The following is a 24,288-nucleotide window of genomic DNA, read 5'->3' as shown; positions in this document are numbered from 1 at the left end:
AGTGGACGGAAGTGTTTAGAGCAATGGGAGTTACCAACTCATAAGGAAAAATCACCAAATCGACCCCGTATTTTAAGGAGGAAAAAGCACACTTGTAAGATATCCTGCGTGAAAATTTGGGCCATTATCCTGATAGTACGCAGCTATGACGTTCTGAAAGTGCAGCTTTTAAACAGGCACGCGCATCGCTTGTTTGTCAGTCGCTCCGCCCCTCTGCGGCCGTTTAATGCCCGAGCGCCAAGTACTGTAACGCGAAGTGACGGTCAAATGGCTCTGAGCACTATGGAACTTAACATCTGAGGTCACCAGTCCCGTAGACTTAGAACTACTTAAACCCAACTGACCTAAGGACATCACACACATCCACGACCGAGGAAGAATTTGAACCTGCGACCGCAGCGATCGTGCGGTTCCAGACTGAAGCGCCTAGAACCGCGAAGTGACAACCAGAGCCCTGCTATTAAAGAACAGCGCAACTAAAAAAAAGGACTTTACTTTAACAGTGTTGGCTTCACAATTCAAAGAAAATATGGTACAACAGCGATGTTAATAGTTAAATAGCACTGCTTTACTTCATTATCGACACAACCATTCGTTTCATATATTTACATTCTATTTGTTCGTCGTAACATAAAAATGTTCAAAACAGTCTCTGGCACTAGTTCCTTGTTAGAAACCATGCACTTCGATGCAGTGAACAAAGCACGTTACCAATGTCAAAACAATGTTTTACTGAATGTTCAAAGTGATCTGGCCGGTCACTGGTGCAACCGCTTCGATACCAAGCATACTGACAGGGCAGTCGCAATACTGGAGCACATAACTGCCTGATTTGCATTGAAGGATGTTGTTACGCTGGCCGAAGTTCAATCGACGCCCAGAAGTCGTGTCGAGATGATAAACCAGCGAACAAATCCCTTAAATATGGAAAGGCCACATACATCCAGTGGTCGACAGTATCCTATTTCACCTGGTGGTATCGTCACTGCAGAAACTGCGATGTCTTCTCCTTCGTTCTCTTGACACACTGACAAGCTTTTGTGCCCCGAAAATGAAACCATGAGTAAAATTGTTTCGCTACCATCTGGTACTAGTTTAGAAAACATCTTCTGTCACCACATCTGTAAATGTTCCTAGTTGACTTTTTCAGAAGATGAGGCGACTGCTACAGTACTGTCCGAATGAAACAAACTCCGCTTGGCTCGCGGCCCAAACGTCCCAGTCGACTCTTTCAGAAGTACAAACGGAAGTTACAGAAAGAGCCCATCTGCAGACGCCGCTGGCATTTCTGTGCAGCTGTGTGTCCTTTTATTGGCGAACTACTCGACTATGTCGACGTATTTCGTCGCTTTTTTGGTAAGTGGTGTAACGGATGTTATTTCAGATTTAAAAGTGCTCTAATCCATGTTGGACACATTCTGCTTACCGACTGTTCCGATAACAGCTTACCGAGTGAGGTGGCGCAGCGGCTAGCACAGTGGACTCGCACGCGGGTCGACGATGGTTAAAACCCGCGCTTGGCCATCCTGATTTAGGTTTTCCGTGATTTCCATAAATCACTTCGGCAAATGCTGGGATAGTTTCTTTGAAAGGGCACGGCCGGTTTCCTTCCCCATCCTTCGCTAATCGAATGGGACCGATGACTTCACTGTTTGGTCCCCTCCACAAAACTAACCAACTAACCGACAATCTCTTCACATGCAGTAAGTATGGCTGCCTCATTACCCAGCTTTTTAGTTGCAATAACAGTGGCTATTTTTCGCGACGCAATACCATGCTTGTCCTTGAAAGCATACATCGACACACCAGATGCTTTAAACTTTTTTAGTCCCATCTCCATTGTGGTTTGAACGCTTTACATTGTGTATCGTCATCTGCTTCCTGAAAGCGTTATTAAACCTATCTTCATCTACATGACTACTCTGAACGTTACACTTAAGTGCCTAGCAGAGGGTTCATCGAACACCCTTGACAATAATTACTATTTTTGTACTCTTGAACAGGGCTCGAAAAAAAAAAAACGAACTCCTATATCTTCCCTTGCGTGCTCTGATTTCCTCTATTTCATTGTGATAATCGTTTCTGACTACGTAGGTAGGTGTCAACAAAATATTTTCACATTCCAAAAATGTTCAAATGTGTGTGAATTACTATGGGGCCAAACTACTAAGGTCATCAGCCCCTAGACTTCCAAACTACTTAAACTAACATATGCTAACAACAACACACCCAATGCCCGAGGGAGCACTCGAACCTCCGCCGGGAGAGACCGCGCAACCAGTGACATGACGCTTCTAACCGCGTGGCCACTCCGCGCGGCTTCACATCCCACTGGGAGGAGAAAGCTAGTGATCGAAATTCCGTGAAAAGATCCCACCGCAACGAGAAACGCCTTCGTCTTAATGATGTCCACTCCAAATCCTGTGTCATGTCCATGACACTCTCTCCCCTATTTCACGACAATAAAACAGGTGCTGCCCTTCTTTGAACTTTCTTCATGTACTCCGTCAGTCCTATCTGGTAAGGATGCCATACCGCACAGCGGCACTCCAGAAGAGGACGGATAAGCGTAGTGTATGCAGTTTTTTTGCAGTGTTTGGCAGTAAAAGGCAATCTATGATTCGCCTTCTCCATAACATTATCAGTGTGTCCTTTGGAATTTGAGTTATTCGTAACAGTGATTCCTGGGTATTTAGTTGAATTTACGACTTTTAGATTTTATCGTCTAACCGAAATTTAATGCATTCCGTTTAGCATTAATGTGGATAATCTTACAATTTCCATTATTTCGGGTCAACTGCCAATTTTAGCACCATATAGATACATTATCTAAATCTTTTTTCGGTTGGTTTTGATGTTTTGATCTTCTGATCACTTTGCTAGTCGATAAATGACATAATCGTCGGCAAACAACCTAAGGCGGCTACCCAGATTGTTTCCTAAATCGTTTATATAGATAAGAAACAGCAAAGTGTCTATAACACTACCTTGGGGAACGCTAGAAATCACATCCGTTTTATTCGATGACTTTCCGTCAGTTACTACGAACTGTGAACCCACCGACAGGAATTCAGGAATCCAGTTACATAATTGAGACGATATTCCATAAGCACGCAATTTCACAACAAGCCGCGTGTGTATTACCTTCTGGAAATCTGGAAATACTGAATCAATTTGAAATCCCTTGTTAATAGCGCTCAACACTTCATGTGAGTAAAGAACTGAGCGTTTCACAAAAACGATGTTTTCTAAATCCATGTTGACTGTGTCTTAATAGACCGTTCTCTTCTAGGTAATTCATAACGTTCGAACACAATATATGTTCAAAAATCCTGCTGCATATCGACGTTAATGACGTGGGTCTGTAATTTAGTGGATTTCTCCTACTACCTTTCTTGAATATTGCTATGACTTTCCAGTCTTTGGGTACGGATCTTTAGTAGAGCTAATGGCTGAATATGATTATTAAGTATCGAGCTATTCTATCAGCGTATTCTGAAAGGAACCTACCTGGTATACAGACTGGACCGGGAGACTTGATTTCAATAAGCGATTTAAGTTGCTTCAGTACTCCGAGGATATCTATCACTAAGTTACCTACGTTGGCAGCTGTTCCTGATTCGAATTCTGAAATATTTACTTCGTCCTCTTTGGTGAAGGACTGTCATTGATAGTATTTCCACTGCTATCGCGTAGAGAAGGCACTGATTTTGTGTATCTAGACTATGTTGACCTTAGTAATCGAAAGTTCCCCTTGCATGGTCCTGAGAAACAGATTCCAATTCTTTCCACATTTAGGCAATGCAACAGCTCTTTTCATATACTCCTCCGTTACACACGGGACAAAGTGTTCTCGTGCTTGGGCCATAAGCGCGCGCATTGGGGCGGAGTTAGGGACAAACAAGAGATGCTCCTTGGTGTTTAAAAACTGTATTTTCAGAAGGTCGCAAGTGTGTAGTACCACAGTAATGGTCCAAGATTTCCAACCGGATCGGCTGCTAAGGCTGAAACTATGCACGTATGCTTTTTGTTCCTTATAATACGAGGTCGAGTTGGTGAAGCTGCCTTTGCTTTGAATGCTAGCACCGCTAGTCGAACGAATCAAAAAGTGAACAAGTTTTCCCCGTCGATTTCGGTTCTTATGTGTCGGAGCTCCTATACGTTTTACTGAGCTGCTCGATTCCGATGAGCCTCGTGACAGGGTAAAGCCCGTCTCACACGAACCACTCTGTGCTCAAAACCGATTCTCGAAGTGCGTGCGCCTTTCTTTCCTGAGTGTAAATCAGCAGCCAACCACGACGTGAACGCCTATATGTCGTGAGTGATCTGGTGTGGGCTCTAAATTTCCGAGTATGCTGCATGCTGCACACGCGCAATAGAGAGAAGTTATAATCTATTCTGACTGAACTCACTCTTGTTATGCAAATGGATTTTCTGCTTCCCTGTCTTCTTAATCTTTGATATGTTGTCTGCACTGCTTGCGGCACACTGAAAAGTTACACAACGTCCTGATATTTTTTCCTTCTGGTGTTTCCCTAAAGGAGAGACGAAGTATCTGAAAGCAAAAAGTATTTACATTTTACAGAGAGAAACATACACTATGGGAAAATAAGAACCTAAATAGACAAACGTGTTTTAATGAAAGTTATTTCAAGAGTGAGAAATCAGAGTTGTTGGACACGAAAAGTAATTTTCGATTTTCGTTGTTATATGGCACTTAGTAAGAAAACAAGATAGAAAGGACAAAGGAAAAGCCGGCCGGAGTCGCCGAGGGGTTCGAGGCGCTACAGTCTGGATTCACGCGACCGCTACGGTCGCAGATTCGAATCCTGCCTCGGGCATGGATGTGGGTGATGTCCTTAGGTTAGTTAGATTTAAGTAGTTCTAAGTTCTAGAGGACTGATGACCACAGCAGTTAAGTCCCATAGTGCTGAGAGCCATTTGAACCATTTGAACAAAGCAAAAAGGCGCTATTTACTGCGTTCTATTTATTGTCTGATGTGCTTGCAAGTATATATCTTCTGAAATGTTTGGATGACACCTCTGCTATTCTTTTCGTTCTCAGGAGTGCAGAGAATTTACCACGCGACCTTTGGACAAGAACTTCCACTATGAATTCTGTTTTGGTCATTAATAAACTCTTTTGTCACTGGTGGTTCCTGCATTTTTTTACTACGATTTTTCCGTAAAACGTCACCAACTCCAACTCGTTATGGAGGAAGAAGCAAACGTGCAAGGTATCAGCCGCAGCAATCGAACCCGCGGGAAATTTTGGCTATGATTGTGATAGTAAGCAATTACTACCGTGTGAAAGTACAGCTTTTAAACACCCTCAAAATTCGCTTGTTTGATCCTAGCTCCGCCCCACAGCTCAAGCCTTAGGCCCAAGCGCGATACTATTGCCCTCTCCGTACCAGAGGAGCGTATGAAAAGAGCTGTTGCCTTTTGTAAATATGGAAATAAGGGGAATCTATCTTTCAGGGCAGTCAAAAGGAACTTTACATTATGAAAACAAAAAAGAGATATGTACTTCTGGAGCAGATACCTTGAAAACTAGGATACGCATAAACGAAAATTATACATCTTCAACTTTTTTTATGAATGCCAATTTGCGGTTTTTTCCCACATTCCACAGCACTATGAACTGAAAGCTTGTTTCAATACGTAGGCATTGAAACAAGCGTTGAGTTCATAGTGCTGTGGAATGTGGGAAAAAAACTGCAAATTGGCATTCAGAAGAAGAAGAACAACACCAAAAATGCAACAGGAGCGTAATATGTAGGAAATTGTCCATGCAACCTGCCAGTGATGATGCCTTGCAGAAAATAAAGGCGAAACGCGAATGGCACTAAAATTGTATTTTATTCAGTTGCTGTCAGACGGTCCATAAGTAAAAATTATCAATATACCGGAAAATTATAGAGTGTCTTGCTAGTCCCTCATAAACACACTTTCAACATTCGCGTGCCAAACTGCACTGCGGACATATCTCACAACACCGGCAATTTTGGTTCCGATGTGTAAACGACAATGGCTACTCAAAACAGACGAGACTCGATACTGGAATAAAATACGAGGGGCGGTGCAGTACACGCCCTTCTCTCGAGTGGTCAACTGAGACAAGAAAGTCGATCGTGTAGATGGGGCTTAAGGACACAGCTGACGCCATTACAGATAGTACGCAGATGTTTTGGGCAACGTATAATTAATTTGGCTGTTTGTGTACCGTATAGCTGCTGCCAAAGCGGAAGTTGCGTACCCTTACGTAAGGTAGTTTAGTGTAGTGAGCGGTCGCCGTCGCCGCTGCTGCTGCTGCTCCGTGTCAACGACTCTCCGCCGGCTTTTTCCGGCGCGTGTCGCCCAGCCAACAGCCGGCAGCCGGCAGCCGGCAGGTGTGCTCGATCCTCTTAGCCCGCTGATCCCCGCTGCGTGCTGCGTGCCGTGCCGTGCCGTGCCGTGCTGTGACGCGCCTGTCTGCCGTGTTGCAGCCGAGTACAGTTCGCTGTTCCCGCCGTGGAGCGCCGAGATGCTGCCCACGGCACCTCCGCCACCGGCGCCGGGCCCTGCGGACGGGGCCGTCGACGCCGCGCGCCACGAGGTGGGTACCGCAGCGCGCCGCCCCCAGCCGCTCACCGGCCGCCCTCCACAGTTCCTCACACCTCCACCATCATGCCTTACTCCTCCGTAGACGATGACTTCCAAGTAAGTACCCAGCCGATTCTTCTACTGTGGCCTCACACAAGGTGTTTATACAGTGGTGGTACCTTCAATATCTCAACACTACTTACCGACGACTCTATAACTCTATAAAGAATGTGAATGTGTCGAGTGCGGTGTGGAAACAAGTGCAAGTCTTCACTACTACTCCAATCATCATCCTTTGAGGTTTCAAGCACTGTCGTCTTAGGTGAAGTTGTGTTTAATGCTTAAGACCTAAACAATTTTGATACTACCTTGTTGTTCTTGTTGTGGTCTTCAGTCCTGAGACTGGTTTGATGCAGCTCTCCATGCTACTCTATCCTGTGCAAGCTTCTTCATCTCCCACATCTCCCAGTACCTACATCAATCTACATCCTTCTGTATCTGCTTGGTGTATTCATCTCTTGGTCTCCCTCTACGATTTTTACCCTCAACGCTGCCCTCCAATACTAAATTGCTCATACCTTGATGCCTCAGAACATGTCCTACCAACCGATCCCTTGTTTGTTCCACAAACTTCTCTTCTCCCCAATCCTATTCAACACCTCATTAGTTATGTGATCTACCCATCTAATCTTCAGCATTCTTCTGTAGCACCACGTTTCGAAAGCTTCTATTCTCTTCTTGTCCAAATTATTTATCGTCCAAATTTCACTTCCATACATGGCTACACTCCATACAAATACTTTCAAAAACGACTTCCTAACACTTAAATCAATACTCGATGTTAACAAATTTCTCTTCTTCAGAAACTCTTTCCTTCCCATTGCCAGTCTACATTTTATATCCTCTCTACTTCGACCATCATCAGTTATTTTGCTCCCCAAATAGCAAACCTCCTTTACTACTTTAAGTGTCTCATTTCCTAATCTTATTCCCTCAGCATCACCCGACTTAATTCGACTACATTCCATTATCCTCATTTTGCTTTCCTCGATGTTCATCTTATATTCACCCTTCAAGACACTATCCATTCCGTTCAACTGCTCTTCCAAGTGCTTTGCTGTCTCTGACAGAATTACAATGTCATCGGCGAACCTCAAAGTTTTTATTTCTTCTCCATGGATTTCAATACCTACTCCGAATTTTTGTTTCCTTCACTGCTTAATCAATATACAGATTGAATAACATTGGGGAGAGGCTACAACCCTGTCTCACTCCCTTCCCAACCACTGCTTCCCTTTCATGCCCCTCAACTCCTATAACTGCAATTTGGTTTCTATACAAATTGTAAATAGCCTTTCGCTCCCTATATTTTACCCCTGCCACCTTCAGAATTTGAAAGAGTATTCCAGTCAACATTGTCAAAGGCTTTCTCTAAGTCTACAAATGCTAGAAACGTGGGTTTGCCTTTCCGTAATCTAACTTCTAAGATAAGCCGTAGGGTCAGTATTGCCTCACGTGTTCCAATATACTGCCATATCTGCATCTGTTCTGTTACTCAATACACCGCCGATGTCCATTGTGAGACGAAGGATGTGTAGCGTCTTAATATTTCACATCCCATTTACTACATTCGCGGAGATGTAAAACTGATTGCTGTAAGTCCCGGCAGAGGTTCGAGTCCTCCCTCGGGCATGGGTGTGTGTGTGTTTGTCCTTAGGATAATTTAGGTTAAATTGTGTGTACGCTTAAGGACTGATGACCTCTGCAGTTAAGTCCCATAAGATTTCACACACATTTGAACATTTTTTATTGCTGTAAGGCAAGCCTCCATCCGAGAATTTAACTTCTCTACGTTGGTTTCAACCGCATTTTAAAATCACAGCGCGTCCCTCCCGCCGGAGGTTCGAGTCCTCCCTCGGGCGTCGGTGTGCGTGCTGTTCTTAGCTTAAATTAAGATTAGTTTAAGTAGTGTGTAAGTCTAGCGACCGATGACCTCAGCAGTCCGGTCCCTTAGGAATTCACACGCATTTGAACGTTAAAATCACATCTATGAAGTACATCTACATGACTACACTGCAATTCACATTTAAGTGCTTGGCAGAGGGTTCATCGAACCACAATCATACTATCTCTCTACTATTCCACTCCCGAACAGCGAGCGGGAAAAACGAACACCTAAACCTTTCTGTTCGAGCTCTGATTTCTCTTATTTTATTTTGATGATCATTCCTACCTATGTAGGTTGGGCTCAACAAAATATTTTCGCATTCGGAAGAGAAAGTTGGTGACTGAAATTTCGTAAAAAGGTCTCGCCGCGACGAAAAACGTCTATGCTGTAATGACTTCCATCCCAACTCGTGTATCATATCTGCCACACTCTCTCCCCTATAACGTGATAATACAAAACGAGCTGCCCTTTTTTGCACCCTTTCGATGTCCTCCGTCAATCCCACCTGGTAAGGATCCCACACCGCGCAGCAATATTCTAACAGAGGACGAACGAGTGTAGTGTAAGCTGTCTCTTTACTGGACTTGTTGCATCTTCTAAGTGTCCTGCCAATGAAACGCAACCTTTGGCTCGCCTTCCCGACAATATTATCTATGTGGTCCTTCCAACTGAAGTTGTTCGTAATTTTAACACCCAGGTACTTAGTTGAATTGACAGCCTTGAGAATTGTACTATTTATCGAGTAATCGAATTCCAACGGATTTCTTTTGGAACTCATGTGGATCATCTCACACTTTTCGTTATTTAGCGTCAACTGCCACCTGACACACCATACAGCAATCTGTTCTAAATCGCTTTGCAACTGATACTGGTCTTCGGATGACCTTACTAGACGGTAAATTACAGCATCATCTGCGAACAGTCTAAGAGAACTGCTCAGATTGTCACCCAGGTCATTTATATGGATCAGGAACAGTAGAGGTCCCAGGACGCTTCCCTGGGGAACACCTGATATCACTTCAGTAAGGATGTAACAATACCCAAGCTCCGAAGTACAGAAGTTTATTGGTTTTTGAGTTTTGAATTTTTGATACGACTTTAGTGGTATTTTGAAAAACCACTGTTTTACTACTTAGACCTCAATTTTCTCTTTCCAGATTTTTAGTTATATTCACAAAACGTCCTGCAATAGTGCTACGCATTCATTTTAGGAGACATGCTATTAATTTACTTTCAGTATTGTTATAACGTTTAGAAATTGAATTTTCCGTAATTATCTGTACATAAATGTGATAGTGAAACTGGCAAATTACATTTTGGATAGTATTAATGAAGTAGCTGCAGTGTACAGCATAGCTCGTGATGTTTAGCATCTCGCACACAAGGTGACTGGCCCTATGCCTTGCAGGTACTCGCAGCGATTGCAAGCCGCATGGCGAACTACAATCTCTTTACATCGAAGGGCACACTCATTCAAATCACTGGGTATCAACCGAATGCACGGAATGAACGCGTCTCCCCATAACGGTATCCGTTATTACGTTCTGCAATAGGTTCTTCACGGCCAGCCTTGTTCCACTGCATATGTGCCAACGGCAGCTAACCAACAAATAAGACTTTGCATTCATGTTTCTGTAAAATTCTCGTGCTTTCGCTCGTCATGCAATCTAGTGACGTCTGATGGTACAATCTACAAGATGAGTCTTGCTGCTGTAATTTATTGTCGCTATAGAGATTACAATCCGTTTACCACAATATATTTCGTTTATTACGCATTTAATTTTTCATTAATTTTTTAATGTTTTATTGAATTGAGAAACTTGAAATAAATAGACCAAGAACTGTGAAATAAATCGGTCAGTACTTTTTGAGATTTTTGGCAACAACGTTTCTCGTTTCTCTCTCTCCCTCTCTCTCTCTCTTTCTCTCTATTAAAAATATATACCCTATGTCCACCCTAATGTTGATTAGGGAATCGTCCAGAAATTTGAAGTAAATTAGTCAAGAACTTTTATAATATTTTTGGTAACAACTGTTCCCCTTTGTATGTTACATGTTTAAAGTCAGATTACGAAATCTTATGTAGACAGTGGTCTTCCTCTTGTCTTGAAGGTAAAGTGAGCAAAATGTCATCAAGATCGGAATAAAACAACTGTAGATTTGTATGAATTCCAAACAAACAAACGGACACTCTTCTTTATTTATTTATTTATGTAGGTAGGAAAGTGGAAATACCTCAAGAGTACTTCCTGCAAAAATTCCATTGCGACTGGTTAGTATCTATGTGTTAGTTGACATTGCGCTTAGAAAAACAAATTCACCTGAAAACTGAGTTTAAAATTTTATTAAAACACGGATACTAGTACAAGACACATGCCCATTAAAATTCACCAGCACCTCACCCTTTCCCTTCCTGCTACTCTGATCCTTCGTTTTGTTTTAATTTAAAGATCAAGATAGCTTTTCTCTTGAAATTTTCCCTCTCCAGACAGGATCTTATGGCCTGCTTGATCCGTCGTTGGTCTTCAGATAAGCAGAGCTTCTTCTGTGAGTGTGCTAAAGTCATGGGAGAACTCGTGATTTCCTCAATCTTCAAACATCCGGTATGAAACTGAAAAAGAGCTTCTGCAAGACCAAAAACTATCTTTCTTTTTCTTTTGCTTTTTTCCCCCTTGGGACACTAGGGCCAAATGACGATGTGCAAACTTTACTTTGCATTTTGTGTCTTGCCATCAGTGAATATTTCCAGTAGCGCAGCTCAGTGCGGTTCAGCTTTGGTACAAAAAAACATGTTTTTGGGGTGTTTATCGATAATAGATAAATGCCAAGAGCATAGGGTAACGGCTGGTATTATAGGCTATTTAAGGCAAAATGTAAATTACAAAATATATTTGTAGCTTAACTCAGTTATGAGCGAAAAAATCAGTTTTTCAACCTCTTTCCTCTAAGTAATAAAAATATCTTTAGCAATATATGAAAGGAACAGAACACAAAATGTAATTAGAATTAACCTTGCATTTTGGGCATTTTAAAAACTGGCGGGTGGTATGGGCTACACCAATAAATTAAAAACATGGTTTTGAATAAAAGTTTTATTGTTTAATACTATACACAATGTGTAACATATTATAGTTCATCTACCCTATGATTTATTTAGCTTGCAGAGATCGCAAAAGTATAAAAGTAAGTTGTCAATGCTCGCACAGAGCTCATATGCCCAGCATTCACACTTGTTGCACTGAATTCAGTTTTCCTCATACTTTTCTCCACACACAATACATTTTACATCTACAACGTCTTGAGAAGTGTTTGGTGTAGGACTGTCATTACGAAAAATTTCAATTTGTTCATATTTCTTCTGCTTACTAATCATCGTTTGTTCTTGTTTTGAACATTTCATTTGTCTCTTTTTCTGTTGTCCTTTTTCCTTTTGCTCTTCTGAATCTTTCTTGACTTTCAACATGTTTTCATTAGAGCTGATGTCAATATTTCACGTCTCTCTGCGTTCTTTTCCGACAGGTCAACCTGTCTTCGCTGCTGGAGGGCAAAGGCGTAGGAGTGTAGTGCATTAGAGGAAGTGGTGGTCTCTCCAGAAGTGATTGTAGATTCTGCCAGGAACCAAGCTGAGGATTTTCTTTATTAAATGTTGGCATGATATCCTTAAAGAAAAAGGAAATGGGTTCCGTGACCCACACCACCGGAATGTCGCATGGCCCGTACTACTCGATTCACACAGATATGAAAACGAAATGAAATTGTCACCGTCTTATATTAATAGAGTAAACTAAATTAGCTCTAGTTTCATAAGTAAATGGTTCCGCGTGACGCTAAAAAGTATTCGTGGCAACAATATGAAGGAACACAAACAAACAATAATTACTCACAGACGATACCACACTGGGAATCAAACAAACTCTGTGCACATATCGAAATGGCGGTGGCAGCAAAGATTACACTGTGTACCGTGCTGCTACCTACTAGTGAACAGCTGATATACCAGCTGGCACATACCGGCTGGCACACACTACCCGCCGTTCCCCTATACCGCTAAAATTTCGACAGTTTGTTGCGTTTAGTTATTTAAATAACCTCTGCTGGCAGCGAAAAAATGGTGGAAAATGCTATTTTTGGGTTTCCTGAGGAACCGCCCATGACCTAAATGGTGCCTTCGCAAACTCCTTAAGGTGAACAGTAGACTACATCTACTGCAAAAAGAAGCAACAGATTTGCTCCATTGGGCTAAGTGTGTAATATTCCAACATTTACCGTGTACAGTAGGAAGGTGACACTAAGGCGATTTTTCTGCAGAATAGTACAAACGGTCCATAACCCAACGACTGTCCAAAACACTTGCCCCTATCTTTCTATCGACAATAGAGCCAGAGGTACGAGGCCCGGACAAATCCCGGGTTCATGCACGGCGTTTTGAAAGGTGTTGGTAGCTCACGCTATGGCACGAGTATCGATAGCAATTCCATCGCCAGTGATAAAGTAGTGAACCGTTCTAACACCATTAAGAAGGTTCGTCTCTATAGCTGGTAAAGTATGAAACTACTCATTCAAAATTCGGTTTAGAGTGCCTGTTATGGTCTTTATCCGTCACTTATAATTTCCTTCACCTCTGACAGAGTTCGTTAATGCGCCAAATGCCCAGTTGGCTCTTGATTCGGAATCCACGTTAAACTGTGGGTACCCGCTCCCATAACTGGATGGCGCCATCAGTTGGATGACAGTAGCACCAGTGGTGGTCTGGTGTTCAGCCTCCGAGTTTATGGCAGCTTTACCTATAAGAATGATGAAAGGAAAGCAAAGACGTTAATAAGAAGTGTGATGTGGACATTAAAACTCCAGTAGCGTGGCCCTTCCTGCCGAAGGTTCGAGTCCTCCCTCGGGCATGGGTGTGAGTTGTCCTTAGCATAAGTTAGTTTAAGTAGTGTGTAAGTCTACGGACTGATGACATCAGTAGTTTGTTCCTTTAGGAATTCACACACATCTGAACATTTTGAAAACTCCAGCACATCAAACAAACGTTCTCTGACCGCCACGTTCTGCGGTGTAGAAGCGCTTCGGCTCACTCGTGCTGAGGTCTGTTCTGGGCTCCATCCGTAGAGTGCTGTCCGCGAAAGACTGGATTCGAATCTTCGTTCGAAATGCTGTTTCAGCTGTTAGAACTGATACAGACGTTTCCGATAAGCATTCCCCATCGTTCCAGAGCAGTTCGTCCTTTAACTGGTCGCATGCAGTATCTATTTTTGCAGCAGTTACATTGCATAATCTTAGAGAAGGTTTCTCCGCTATAGTCTGACAGAGTGAAGATAGTATCTCTTTCCGTTCTTATCGACCACTGGTGAATAGGTGCCGCACGACGCCTGAACTGATGATCTACACACATGCTCATAAATTACGGATAATTGCAGAATGTGGTGCCACACAACGTGGCACTACGCAAAACTGGCGCTAATAGCATAGGCACATAGGGAGCACGCACGACACAGACGTCTGTCCACAGTATTGGTGATAAGTTGAGAAAACGATCCCGAAACACATGTGCTACAAAACGCCACTGTTTCCTGCGCATGTACCCTGGCATCAATATGGAATATTATCACCATGCACACGTAAACAGGCCGCACAACGGGTTGGCATATTCTGGATCAGGTGGTCGAGCAGCTGCTGGGGTATGGCCGCTCACTCTTACACAAGTGCCTGTCAGAGATCCTAAAGTGTCGTAGGGGTTTGAAGACGTGCAGCGATACGTCGACCGACAGCATCCAAGACGTGTTCGATGGAGTTTAGGTCTGGAGAACAGGCAGGCCACTCCATTCACCTGATATGTTCTGTTTCAAGGTACTTCACCACGAAGGCAGCTCGGTGGCGCCGTGTGTTATCATCCATCAGCAGGAAGTTGGGACTCACTGCAGCCAGCCGGAGTGGCCGTGCGGTTCTAGGTGCTATAGTCTGGAACCGCGCGACCGCTACGGTCGCAGTTTCGAATCCTGCATCGGGCATGGATGTGTGTGATGTCCTTAGGTTAGTTAGGTTTAAGTAGTTCTAGGGGACTGACGACCTCAGAAGTTAAGTCTCATAGTGCTCAGAGCCATATTGATTTGACTCACTGCACCGCTGAAAAGGCGGACATACTGGTGCAAAAAGACACCCCGATATACCTGACCTGTTACAGTTCCTCTGCCAAATACATGCAGGGGTGTACATGCACCAATCATAATCCCACCCCACCCCGTCAAACCACGACCTCCATACAGGTCCCTTTCAAGAACAGTAAGGCGTTGGTATCTGGTTCCTGCTTCTGGCCAGATGAAAAACCGGCGAGAATCATTGTTCAGACGATACCTGGACTCGTCCGTGAACATAACCTGGGACCACTGTTCCAATGACCATGTACTGTGTTCTTGACACAGGATTTACGGGCTCTCCTGTGACCAGCGGTCAGTGAATTGCACCTTGCAGGTCTCCATGCGAATAAACCGTGTCTGTTCAGTCGTCTATAGACTGTGTGTCTGGAGACAACTGTTCCAGTGGCTGCGGTTAGGTCCCGAGCAAGGCTACCTGCAGTACTCTGTGGCCGTCTGCGGGCACTGATTGTGAGTTATCGATCTTATTTGGGTGTTGTACGGTATGGACGTTCCTAACTGTAGCGCCTGGATGCGTTTCCTGTCTGATGGAATCATTGCCATAATCTTGAGATCAAACTTCGTGGCACAAGGAGGGCCCGCGCTACGACCTGCAGTGTCTGACCAGCCTCCAGCCGCCCCAGTATTCTGCCCCTCATAACGTCATCAATATGTGTTCTTTGAGCCATTTTCAACACACAGTCACCTTTAGCACGTCTGAAAACGTCTGCACACTTACTCGCTGCACCGTACTCTGACATACACCAACATACCTCTGTGTGTGTGGACTGCTGCCAGCGCCACCGTGCGACGACCGCAGGTCAAATGCACCGCATGGTCATACCCCGAGGTGATTTAAACCCGCAAACGGCCCACCAGAGAGTAGTTTCGCCATGTATCAGCATATCCTTAATTTATGAGTATGAGCGTAGTTTGCAAGAATAAGTCTCGAAGGTCTGCAGAAAAGGCAAATAAAACTGATTTTCGCTTAACCGCACTGTCGATAGGAGTATTACCGGTTTTATAGACAATAGAATACTTTCCAAATTGTTCCCACAATGTGAGGACAAAGCTAGTGTATCAGATGTTTTATAAATCCCTGCGATTACAGGTAATACGCTACTGAAGAAAACTGATAGTGTAAAACCAGACGGTAAGCTGAGGTTCCGCACCGTCACATCGCATCGAACCAAACAACACTGTCGCTACAGCGAACGAACGCAAAGACACTAAGACGAAAGATGACGCACCACAAAGGGATCGGTGGAAGTGACGTACATGTATAGTTAAACAAATGATTACAATTTCGGAAAAATTGGACGACTTATTGAAGAGAAACAGATTCACAAGTTGAGTAAGTCAGTAAAGCGTTGGTCCACCTGCATTGTGAAAGCAGTTATTCGTCTTGTCATTGATTCATAGAGTTGTTGGATGTCCTCCTGAGGAGTGTGCCAGATTCTAACTGGGGCGTTATCCCGAGCTTGTTGGAGTGCCCTGCCTGTAATGCTCCAAGCGTTCTCAGTTGGGGAGAGATCCGGCGACCGTGACCAAAGTTGCGTTTGACAAGCATGAAAACAATAGTACACTACTGGCCATTAAAATTGCTACACCAAGAAGAAATGCAGATGATAAACGGGTATTCATTGGACAAATATATTATACTAGAACTCACATGTGATTACATTTTCACGCAATTTGGGTGCATAGATCCTGAGAAATCTGTACCCAGAACAACCACCTCTGCCCGTAATAACGGCCTTGATAGGTCTGGGCATTGAGTCAAATAGAGCTTGGATGGCGTGAACAGGTACAGCTGCCCATGTAGCTTCAACACGATACCACAGGTCATCAAGAGTAGTGACTGGCGTATTGTGACGAGCCAGTTGCTCGGCCACCATTGACCAGACGTTTTCAATTGGTGAGACATCTGGAGAATGTGCTGGCCGGGGCAGCAGTCGAACATTTTCTGTATCCAGAAAGACCCGTACAGGACCTGCAACATGCGGTCGCGCATTTTTCTGTTGAAATGTAGGGTTTCGCAGGGATCGAATGAGCCACGGGTCGTAAAACATCTGAAATGTAACGTCCACTGTTCAAAGTGCCGTCAATGCGAACAAGAGGTGACCGAGACGTGTAACCAATGGCACCCCATATCATCACGCCGTGTGATACGCCAGTATGGCGACGACGAATACACGCTACCAATGTGCGTTCACCGCGATGTCGCCAAACACGGATGCGACCATCATGATAGTGGAAACAGAACCTGGATTCATACGAAAAAAATGACGTTTTGCCATTCGTGGACCCAGGTTCGTCGTTGAATACACCATCGCAGGCGCTCCTTTGTGTGATGCAGCGTCAAGGGTAACCGCAGCCATGGTCTCCGAGCTGATAGTCCACGCTGCTGCAAAAGGCGTCAAACTGTTCGTGCACACGGTTGTTGTCTTGAAAACGTCCCCATCTGTTGACTCAGGGATCGAGACGTGGCTGCACGATCTGTTACAGCCATGCGCATAAGATGGCTGTCATCTCGACTGCTAGTGATACGGGGCCGTTGGGATCCAGCACGGCGTTCCGTATTACCCTCCGGAACCCACCGATCCCATATTCTGCTAACGGCCATTGGATCTCGACACAGGCGAGCAGCATTGTAGCGATACGATAAACCGCAATCGCGATAGGCTACAATCCGACCTTTGTCCTACTCTGAAACGTGATGATAACCATTTCTCCTCCATACACGAGGCATCAAAACAACGTTTCACCAGGCAACGCCGGTCAACTGGTGTTTGTTTATGAGTAATCGGTTGGAAACTTTCCTCATGTCAGCACGTTGTAGGTGTCGCCACCGGCGCCAACCTTGTGTTAATGCTCTGAAAAGCTAATCATTTGCATATCACAGCATCTTCTTCCTGTCGGTTAAATTTCGCGTCTGTAGCACGTCATCTTCGTGGTGTAGCAGATTTAATGGTCAGTAGTGTAAAACCGTCGCCGTTTGTTGGTGGGCATTATCTTGCTGAAACGTGAACCCAGGATGGCTTGCCAGGAAGGGCAACCAAACGGCGCGTAGCATATCGTCAGCGTAGCGCTGCTTTCTACGGGTTTCGCGGATGACAACCAAAGGGGTCGTGCTATGAAAACAAATGGCACCCCAAACCATCACTCCCGGCTGTCAGTCTGGAATACCGTTGAATGGAGCAGAATTTATTTCGGTGATGAGGCCTGCTTCGAACTGAGCTTCGATAACCAGCAAAGACTTGTCTGGAGACTTCCTGGGCAGCAGTGGGACATCGACCTGACTGCCCTCCGCCAAGTGGCCCGATAGCCAGAAGCTGTGGTCTGTGGTGGCGTTTTTCATTTCACAGCAGGACGCGTTTGCTCATCATTCGTAACACTCTTACAGCACAGCGGTACGTCGACGATATTGTCCGCCCCGTTTAGTTGCCATTTGGCTTACATTCCAGCAAGATAATGACTTTCCACACATGGCGAAAGTTCCCACTGCTTGTCATAGTGCTGGCCGAATCCTACCGCGGCCAGCAAGGTCGCCAGATCTTTCCCCAGTTGAGAAAGATTGGAGCATTTTAGGCAGGGTCCTCCAGCCAGCTCGGAATTTTAAGGATCTAACGAGCCAGTTGCACAGATTTCGCACGATACCCCTCAAGAGGAGATGCGAAAACTCTGTTAATCAGTGCCAAGCCGAAGAACTGGTTGCTTTGTTGACATGCTCAATATGTGAAGTTCATTCTCTGGGATAAAACATCCAAGTTTTCTGAAATTGTAATCGTTCGTTTATCTGTACATGTATGTCACTTGTACCAATTTCCGTCTCGTTCGGATAATTCCTTCGCAGTGCTTCACTTGTTTTGTCTTGGAGTGTATCTCTCCTGAGGACCACACAGCCCTGTTTGAGTTGTACGCCATGTACACCGAGAGCACACCTCATGAATCATTTCTCTGCTTCACAATTCAATTAGTGTGTTGTTAGGGCAATTCGACTGGTGTCGTGCATTTGTTCTTACGATGTGTGACTCCTGAGCAGTAAAATAAGTCCCGGCGATGTATTATAACACAATTATCGGTAGAAAATGAAACCCAACGAAATAATAAATACATTAATCTAAGTTATGGAAATGAACGTAATGTCTTAATTGGCTCTTCTTTCATCCACCATATTTCATTCTGCATCCGTCGCACGGGAGCAAGAGGTTTATCTGCCTTTGCTGTATGTCTTTTTTCGGCTAAGTATATTGACAATTTTCTGTCTCTGCGGCATTCTCATTAGAGGATGTAGGTAGCCAACAGAAATATGCTTGCTCCTAGCAGTGCCTTGCTGTTGGGGGAATCCCAGTCCACCTAAAAGACTTCACATTCGCAATATATTTTTGTTATTCACAGCAATAGCGAAAGATATAAGTCATGCGCAGAAAAATATTAGACCATAAATCTCACATACAAATTGTTGAAGTTCCCTACATTTGCATCCTCGACAGCTTAAGTCTGTAATTTATGATGTTGCGCACCCAGTTCGTTCGGCACGCACTGCAGTTTTTTTATGCGTGATAATATTGATATTCCGGAGAGCTTTTCAGTGAATTACGATATTAGTTACAGTCGCAATCAAAGTTAATTAAGGGACGGCTACAGTAATTGACCGGAACGTTATGACCACCTACCTCGTAGTCGGTAACCTTTGGCACGCGTATCCGCGGCGACGCATAGCGGCACGGAAGCAATGAGGCTTTGGTAGGCCGCTGGTGGGGCTTGGGACCACATCTGCACACACACACACACACACACACACACACACACACACGTCACCTAATGCCCGCAAGTTCTCGGGACGGGGGCCGTGAGCTCTGACGCCACGTTCAGTCACATTCCAGAAGTGTTCGATCAAGTTCAGATCTGGCGAGTTGGTGGGGGGAGTGGGTGGGGGGACGTGGCAGAACATCAACTGGAACTCACCGCTGTCCTCCTTGAAGCACTCTGTCCTGGCCTGGCGACATGGCATGGTGTCTTGTTGAAAAATGCCACTGACGTGGGGAAACATGGTCCGCGACCAGTGCCTTGATCCAGCTACTGGACCCATGGGTGCCCACGTCAATGTTTGCCTGAGCATAACAAAGCTGTCACCAGCTTGTCTCCGACCTGCAGTACTGGTGTCAACGAGCTGTTTCCTGAAAGACAACAGATTCACGTCCTCCCATTGGCATGACGAAGAAGTACCGGTGTTCATCACAACATATAACGCTCTGCAACTGCGCGCTACCTCCAGTGCCGATGAGCGCTTGCCCATTTCAGTAGTGCCTGCCGATGTGGCGTTCACATTGCCACTGATACAGGTCGTCGGTTGCGGAGGCCCTTCTTTATGAGTCTTTGGTGTGTTCAGACACACAGCGCAGCTGATGAGCCAAAAAGCAAGCTAGACGTTAGAAACCAGCTAGTTGTTCTGAATAAAGTACTTGTTTAACTAGCAGCCTGATGGAAAAGTAGTCGTTGATATTTATCAGCCTGAGGTGCCCGCCCAAAACAAATCAGTCAGTGTTGCCGCAATAACAATACAAACTCTCAAAGATGACGAGGGAGGAAAAATGTAACAATATGACAATGGAAATCTAGGCCCAGAAACGAATGTGTCGAAAATTATAATGCCAACCATACTCTGGAATGCGTCTACCGTTACGAATACCAAACACTACAGTTGCGAAGAGTCGTCAGCACATGTTAACAGTGAATTTGTGGACAGGTGTAGCTAATAACTGATGACTAGGCCCGTATCTGTTTCCTGCAACTGGCAAACATAGAAACGTCTAGATTCATACGCCTGTCGAACAGCGTATTACGTGTCAACACTTCAGTATGTCTGTCCGTCGTGACTTTTTATTGACATGCGCCGTACAACGGCCACTTTGTATTGCGTACCTGATCAATTGCACCTATATATAGGGCGTTAAGAGCTTACAAGGGATGTAAAGCTGTAAGTTTCATCTGAGGCGGTCTACTTTGCTGCCATGCGTCTGACAACAAGTGAGACTACCCCTAATACAAAAATTCTGTGATCGCTGTTTCTTAGCTTTTCTCGGAATGACCAGATCAGTTCAGACATTACGCGTGCTGCAATTAAATACTCACTTTTTGATCTCAACATGTTGACGTGCAACTGCAAACCTCGACACTTTTGCATTCATGTGCGACGCTTTCCTGCTTATTGTTGGCATCATGTTTACGGTTGAATTTTCTTCACGTGACCGAGCGATAGTCGGAAAGCTTTTCCTGGTTCATAATCACGTCGTGACGCCATTACTGTATACCAGTTTTGGAATATTTCTCCACAAACTCGAGCAATTTCATCTGATAGATCTGGCAATAAAAAGGCTTGCATACGATCGCTTGATGTTGAAGGCGAAACCTTAGTAGCAAGGTATGAATGATGAGATGAACAACTCCGATTACTTTGCTGTCGGGAAGCTTGGAGAAATTACTCGGCGGTCCTCCTTCACGTCCACAAACGCACCCTTGTCTCAAGGTATAGTGACACTAGGATGTCCAGAATCACATCGAAGGTTCGCTGAATGTTTTATGACGTCTGCTAATCACGGTATATAAATGATGAAGAAAGAACTGAAGTATTTAACGCTGTATGCCAGAAATGACACCTTTCCCTTTGAAGTAAAAATGGTACACAGATACTGTGGAACTGAAGCCCCTCAACAATGAGTTCGCCTGTAGATCTAGGAGGATAGCTGTTTTCTGTATCAGACCAACAGTTTACCCTAGATGCCGGGAGCAACGGAGCATCTCAAATGTTTGGAAGAAGCTGCAGGTGGTGGCAGTTTTTAAGAAGGGCCACGGAATAAGTGCTTCAAATTACTGACGTTGCCACCGACGTCAGTACTATCTATAACTGTCTAATACTTGTATTCGCCTGCAAAGACCTTTTTAGAGTCCATACTACTCTTCAACATGATTTCGAAGGCATCGATCGTGTGAAACCCAGGTTATTGATTCACGAGATTCGGGTTAATGAAGACAGCGAAACCCAGATTGTTGTCTTATTCCTTGAAATTCAGAAGGCGTTTAGTATAATTGTACACCGTCACTTACTGAATGAAACCTGAATAATCGCACCAAGTGTATCACTGGGTAGAAGACTCCCCACAGAACAGAACCCAAGCAGTCGTTTCCGGCGCGTGGATTTCGTCAGATGCCCAAGTAGTGTAAAAATAAAGGATATAAGGAAGATCAAGGTTTGGCTTTCTGTCGACGTCAGTGCCATTAGGGGTGAAGCATAAGCTTGGATAGGGAAAGGAGGTGGAATAAAACCGGCCGTGCCTTTTTCTGAGGAGCCGTCCCAATACGACTAGGGGGACCATGACAAAATGTAAAAGTGTATCGTTGGACATACGTTTCAACTCCATTTGAACCCAACGACAGGTCAAAAGGCACGAAATGACTGTTGCTGTTCACCAAGGCATACGAATTTAAATGACTGAATGCACATTTGACACCGGTTCGTTGAGACTGCAGCCCTCACAGTTGTGTATACAGAGGTCGTCCGATTACATAACAGATTGTAGATGTACACTGACTTGCTGGTGACCAAAGGTTGGTGTAAAGATTGGATACTGATTTTCAACGTCAATTGATGCAATGTTATGCCATTAAATAGGTTTAGAGACCAGATATTGTTCTGTGACACCACTGGTGAGCAATTCGTGAATCCACAACAATAAATGAAAAGTGGAAATTTCAGATTTTCTAAGTGCCAAATCTCACATTTCTCAGGAGGATCACAAAACAATGCATTGCTTTTCGTATGTAACTTATACGCCATCAAAAAACTGAGAAGATATTCATATACAATAGAATTATGCTGCTCAAAAAACAGATACAAATTAAAAAATAAATAATTTTAAGACGTTATATATAGGTGCTATATCAGGGATCTGACTGCTTCTAAGCGCCAATAAGAATGTTTTTATTTCAAATGAAATAAATACTGAAGCAATAAGTTTTGTTTGTGATAATGAAAGTAGAACTAGCGGAACTGTAGTCCACAAAAACCATTTTTTCATGTCCTTTTAATTCATTACACGAGAATGACAAAATTAAATTCAAGAAAAGTATCTTTCGGTATTGACTTCCGCTACTTGCACAATTCTGGTCTTAGGATCAAATGTTGCAAAGCAATGTAAAATCCCTTTGCTTTTGAGGAGAAAATGGCTTTACATTGCATTTTACAGAACACAAGTTCTTTTGTCTGCTCATTTCCCCTACACTTTGTACTATTTTTGAAATCCAAATTATCTCTTTCCATTATAAAATTCTTTTACCTATTCAAAAGCTTACGTACACTCTATTTACCACACAAACGGTGCATCAACTAAACGGAGAAGACCTCAACGCACGGCACTTCTTACCACAGAGGGAAGGACTACTTGACGCAAAGACATGAACAACCTAGTAGCGACTGTCTGAAACGTTCTTCCATTATTTGGCACATTGAAGAAGTCTAGGGACATGAAACAGATTACCTATAATACGTCAGCACTGAAAATGCGTTTTTTGAAAAAATGCCACTTGCAACTTATTGACATTGCCACTCTTGAATTAAACGCACAGAAATGTTCATTCTAAGCGACTTGGGGTGAATTACCAACTTTAACATGGTTGTAATGGGGGCAAATACCCGACTGAGCATCATTGGAAAAGTACTGAGGAAGGGTAATTTATCTAGTTTGGAGGTATCACAGAAGCTTCCTCTGACCTACTCTTGAGCAATGTTTGCCAGCATGCAACCCTAGCCGGACGACATGAACGCAGTACAGTGGGGCGAAAGACCAACTGCTCCGTTTGCAAGTGGGCTCATTTCCACAGCCCGATCGTAAATAAATGGGAGACACAAGAGAGTTTAGCTTGCGCCTCACTTGCACGATTTCTGTTCGACTTGCGGCAGTCTGCGGTGCAGCGTCAGGCAAAAATAGTTTCCTTTGTCCCAACTGCTCGCATAATAACAGTGGCGATAAAATTAGAGAATTCCAACGCACCGACGATAATTCTTTCTACACACCAATAGGTAATGTTGCTAGCGGTATAGGAATAGGGAGGCTTTGTGGATAGAGATTTGGGGAGGGGCGGACCGGTAAATCACTAATATTACTGCAACAAGCCGGCAACGAATCGAAAGATATTCACCACTGTGTATGATGCATACAGTGCCTGATCAAAAGTTTCTGGGCAGCTGTTAGAGGGTGCCAGCAGGGGCTCTGTCTAGCCTCCCACTTTATGGCGGTTCGAAATCCACTGAGGGCTCTCCCACGGAGCTGTCTGGTTGTCTGTGGAGCAATAGCCGAGTTGCTCATTCTTCATCAAGAACCGAAACCAGACAAAGAGGTCGTCATATTCCAACAGGTATTACATTGGGGTCAGGTCGTTAATCTGGGCAGGCCACTGAGTCTCAGGAATGTTACTGTTCACAGAACTTTGCTTCACAGATGCTTTTTCATGACAAGGTGAACTGTCATGCTGAAACGTCGTTCTCTCTGAACTGTGCCTATACTGTACGCAGTCCACAGTACTATAAAGGTGTTTCTTTCCTTCGATAGTTAGCATTCTCTT

At 44.1% G+C, this 24,288-nt stretch overlaps 1 protein-coding gene across 3 annotated transcripts in view; it reads left to right on the top strand.

Annotated features, from left to right (window-relative positions):
- LOC126320407 (solute carrier family 35 member G1-like) overlaps positions 1-24,288 on the top strand; it is a 445,673-nt gene that overhangs the window by 363,887 nt on the left and 57,498 nt on the right. For 2 of the 3 annotated variants that reach the window (XM_049993996.1, XM_049993924.1), the window contains exon 3: positions 6,489-6,598. In XM_049993996.1, coding sequence (XP_049849953.1) covers positions 6,527-6,598 — 72 coding nt within the window. In that variant the 5' untranslated portion in view covers positions 6,489-6,526. Of the gene's footprint in view, positions 1-6,488; positions 6,599-6,651; positions 6,703-24,288 lie in introns of those variants that run through there. The other variant, XM_049994043.1, reaches the window with a different exon arrangement.

The sequence above is a fragment of the Schistocerca gregaria genome, chromosome 1 (assembly GCF_023897955.1).
Source record: "Schistocerca gregaria isolate iqSchGreg1 chromosome 1, iqSchGreg1.2, whole genome shotgun sequence".
Classification (NCBI taxonomy): Eukaryota; Metazoa; Arthropoda; class Insecta; order Orthoptera; family Acrididae; genus Schistocerca; species Schistocerca gregaria.
The sequence above is the reverse complement of the archived record's forward strand: the minus strand, read 5'-3'. Positions and strand labels throughout refer to the sequence as shown.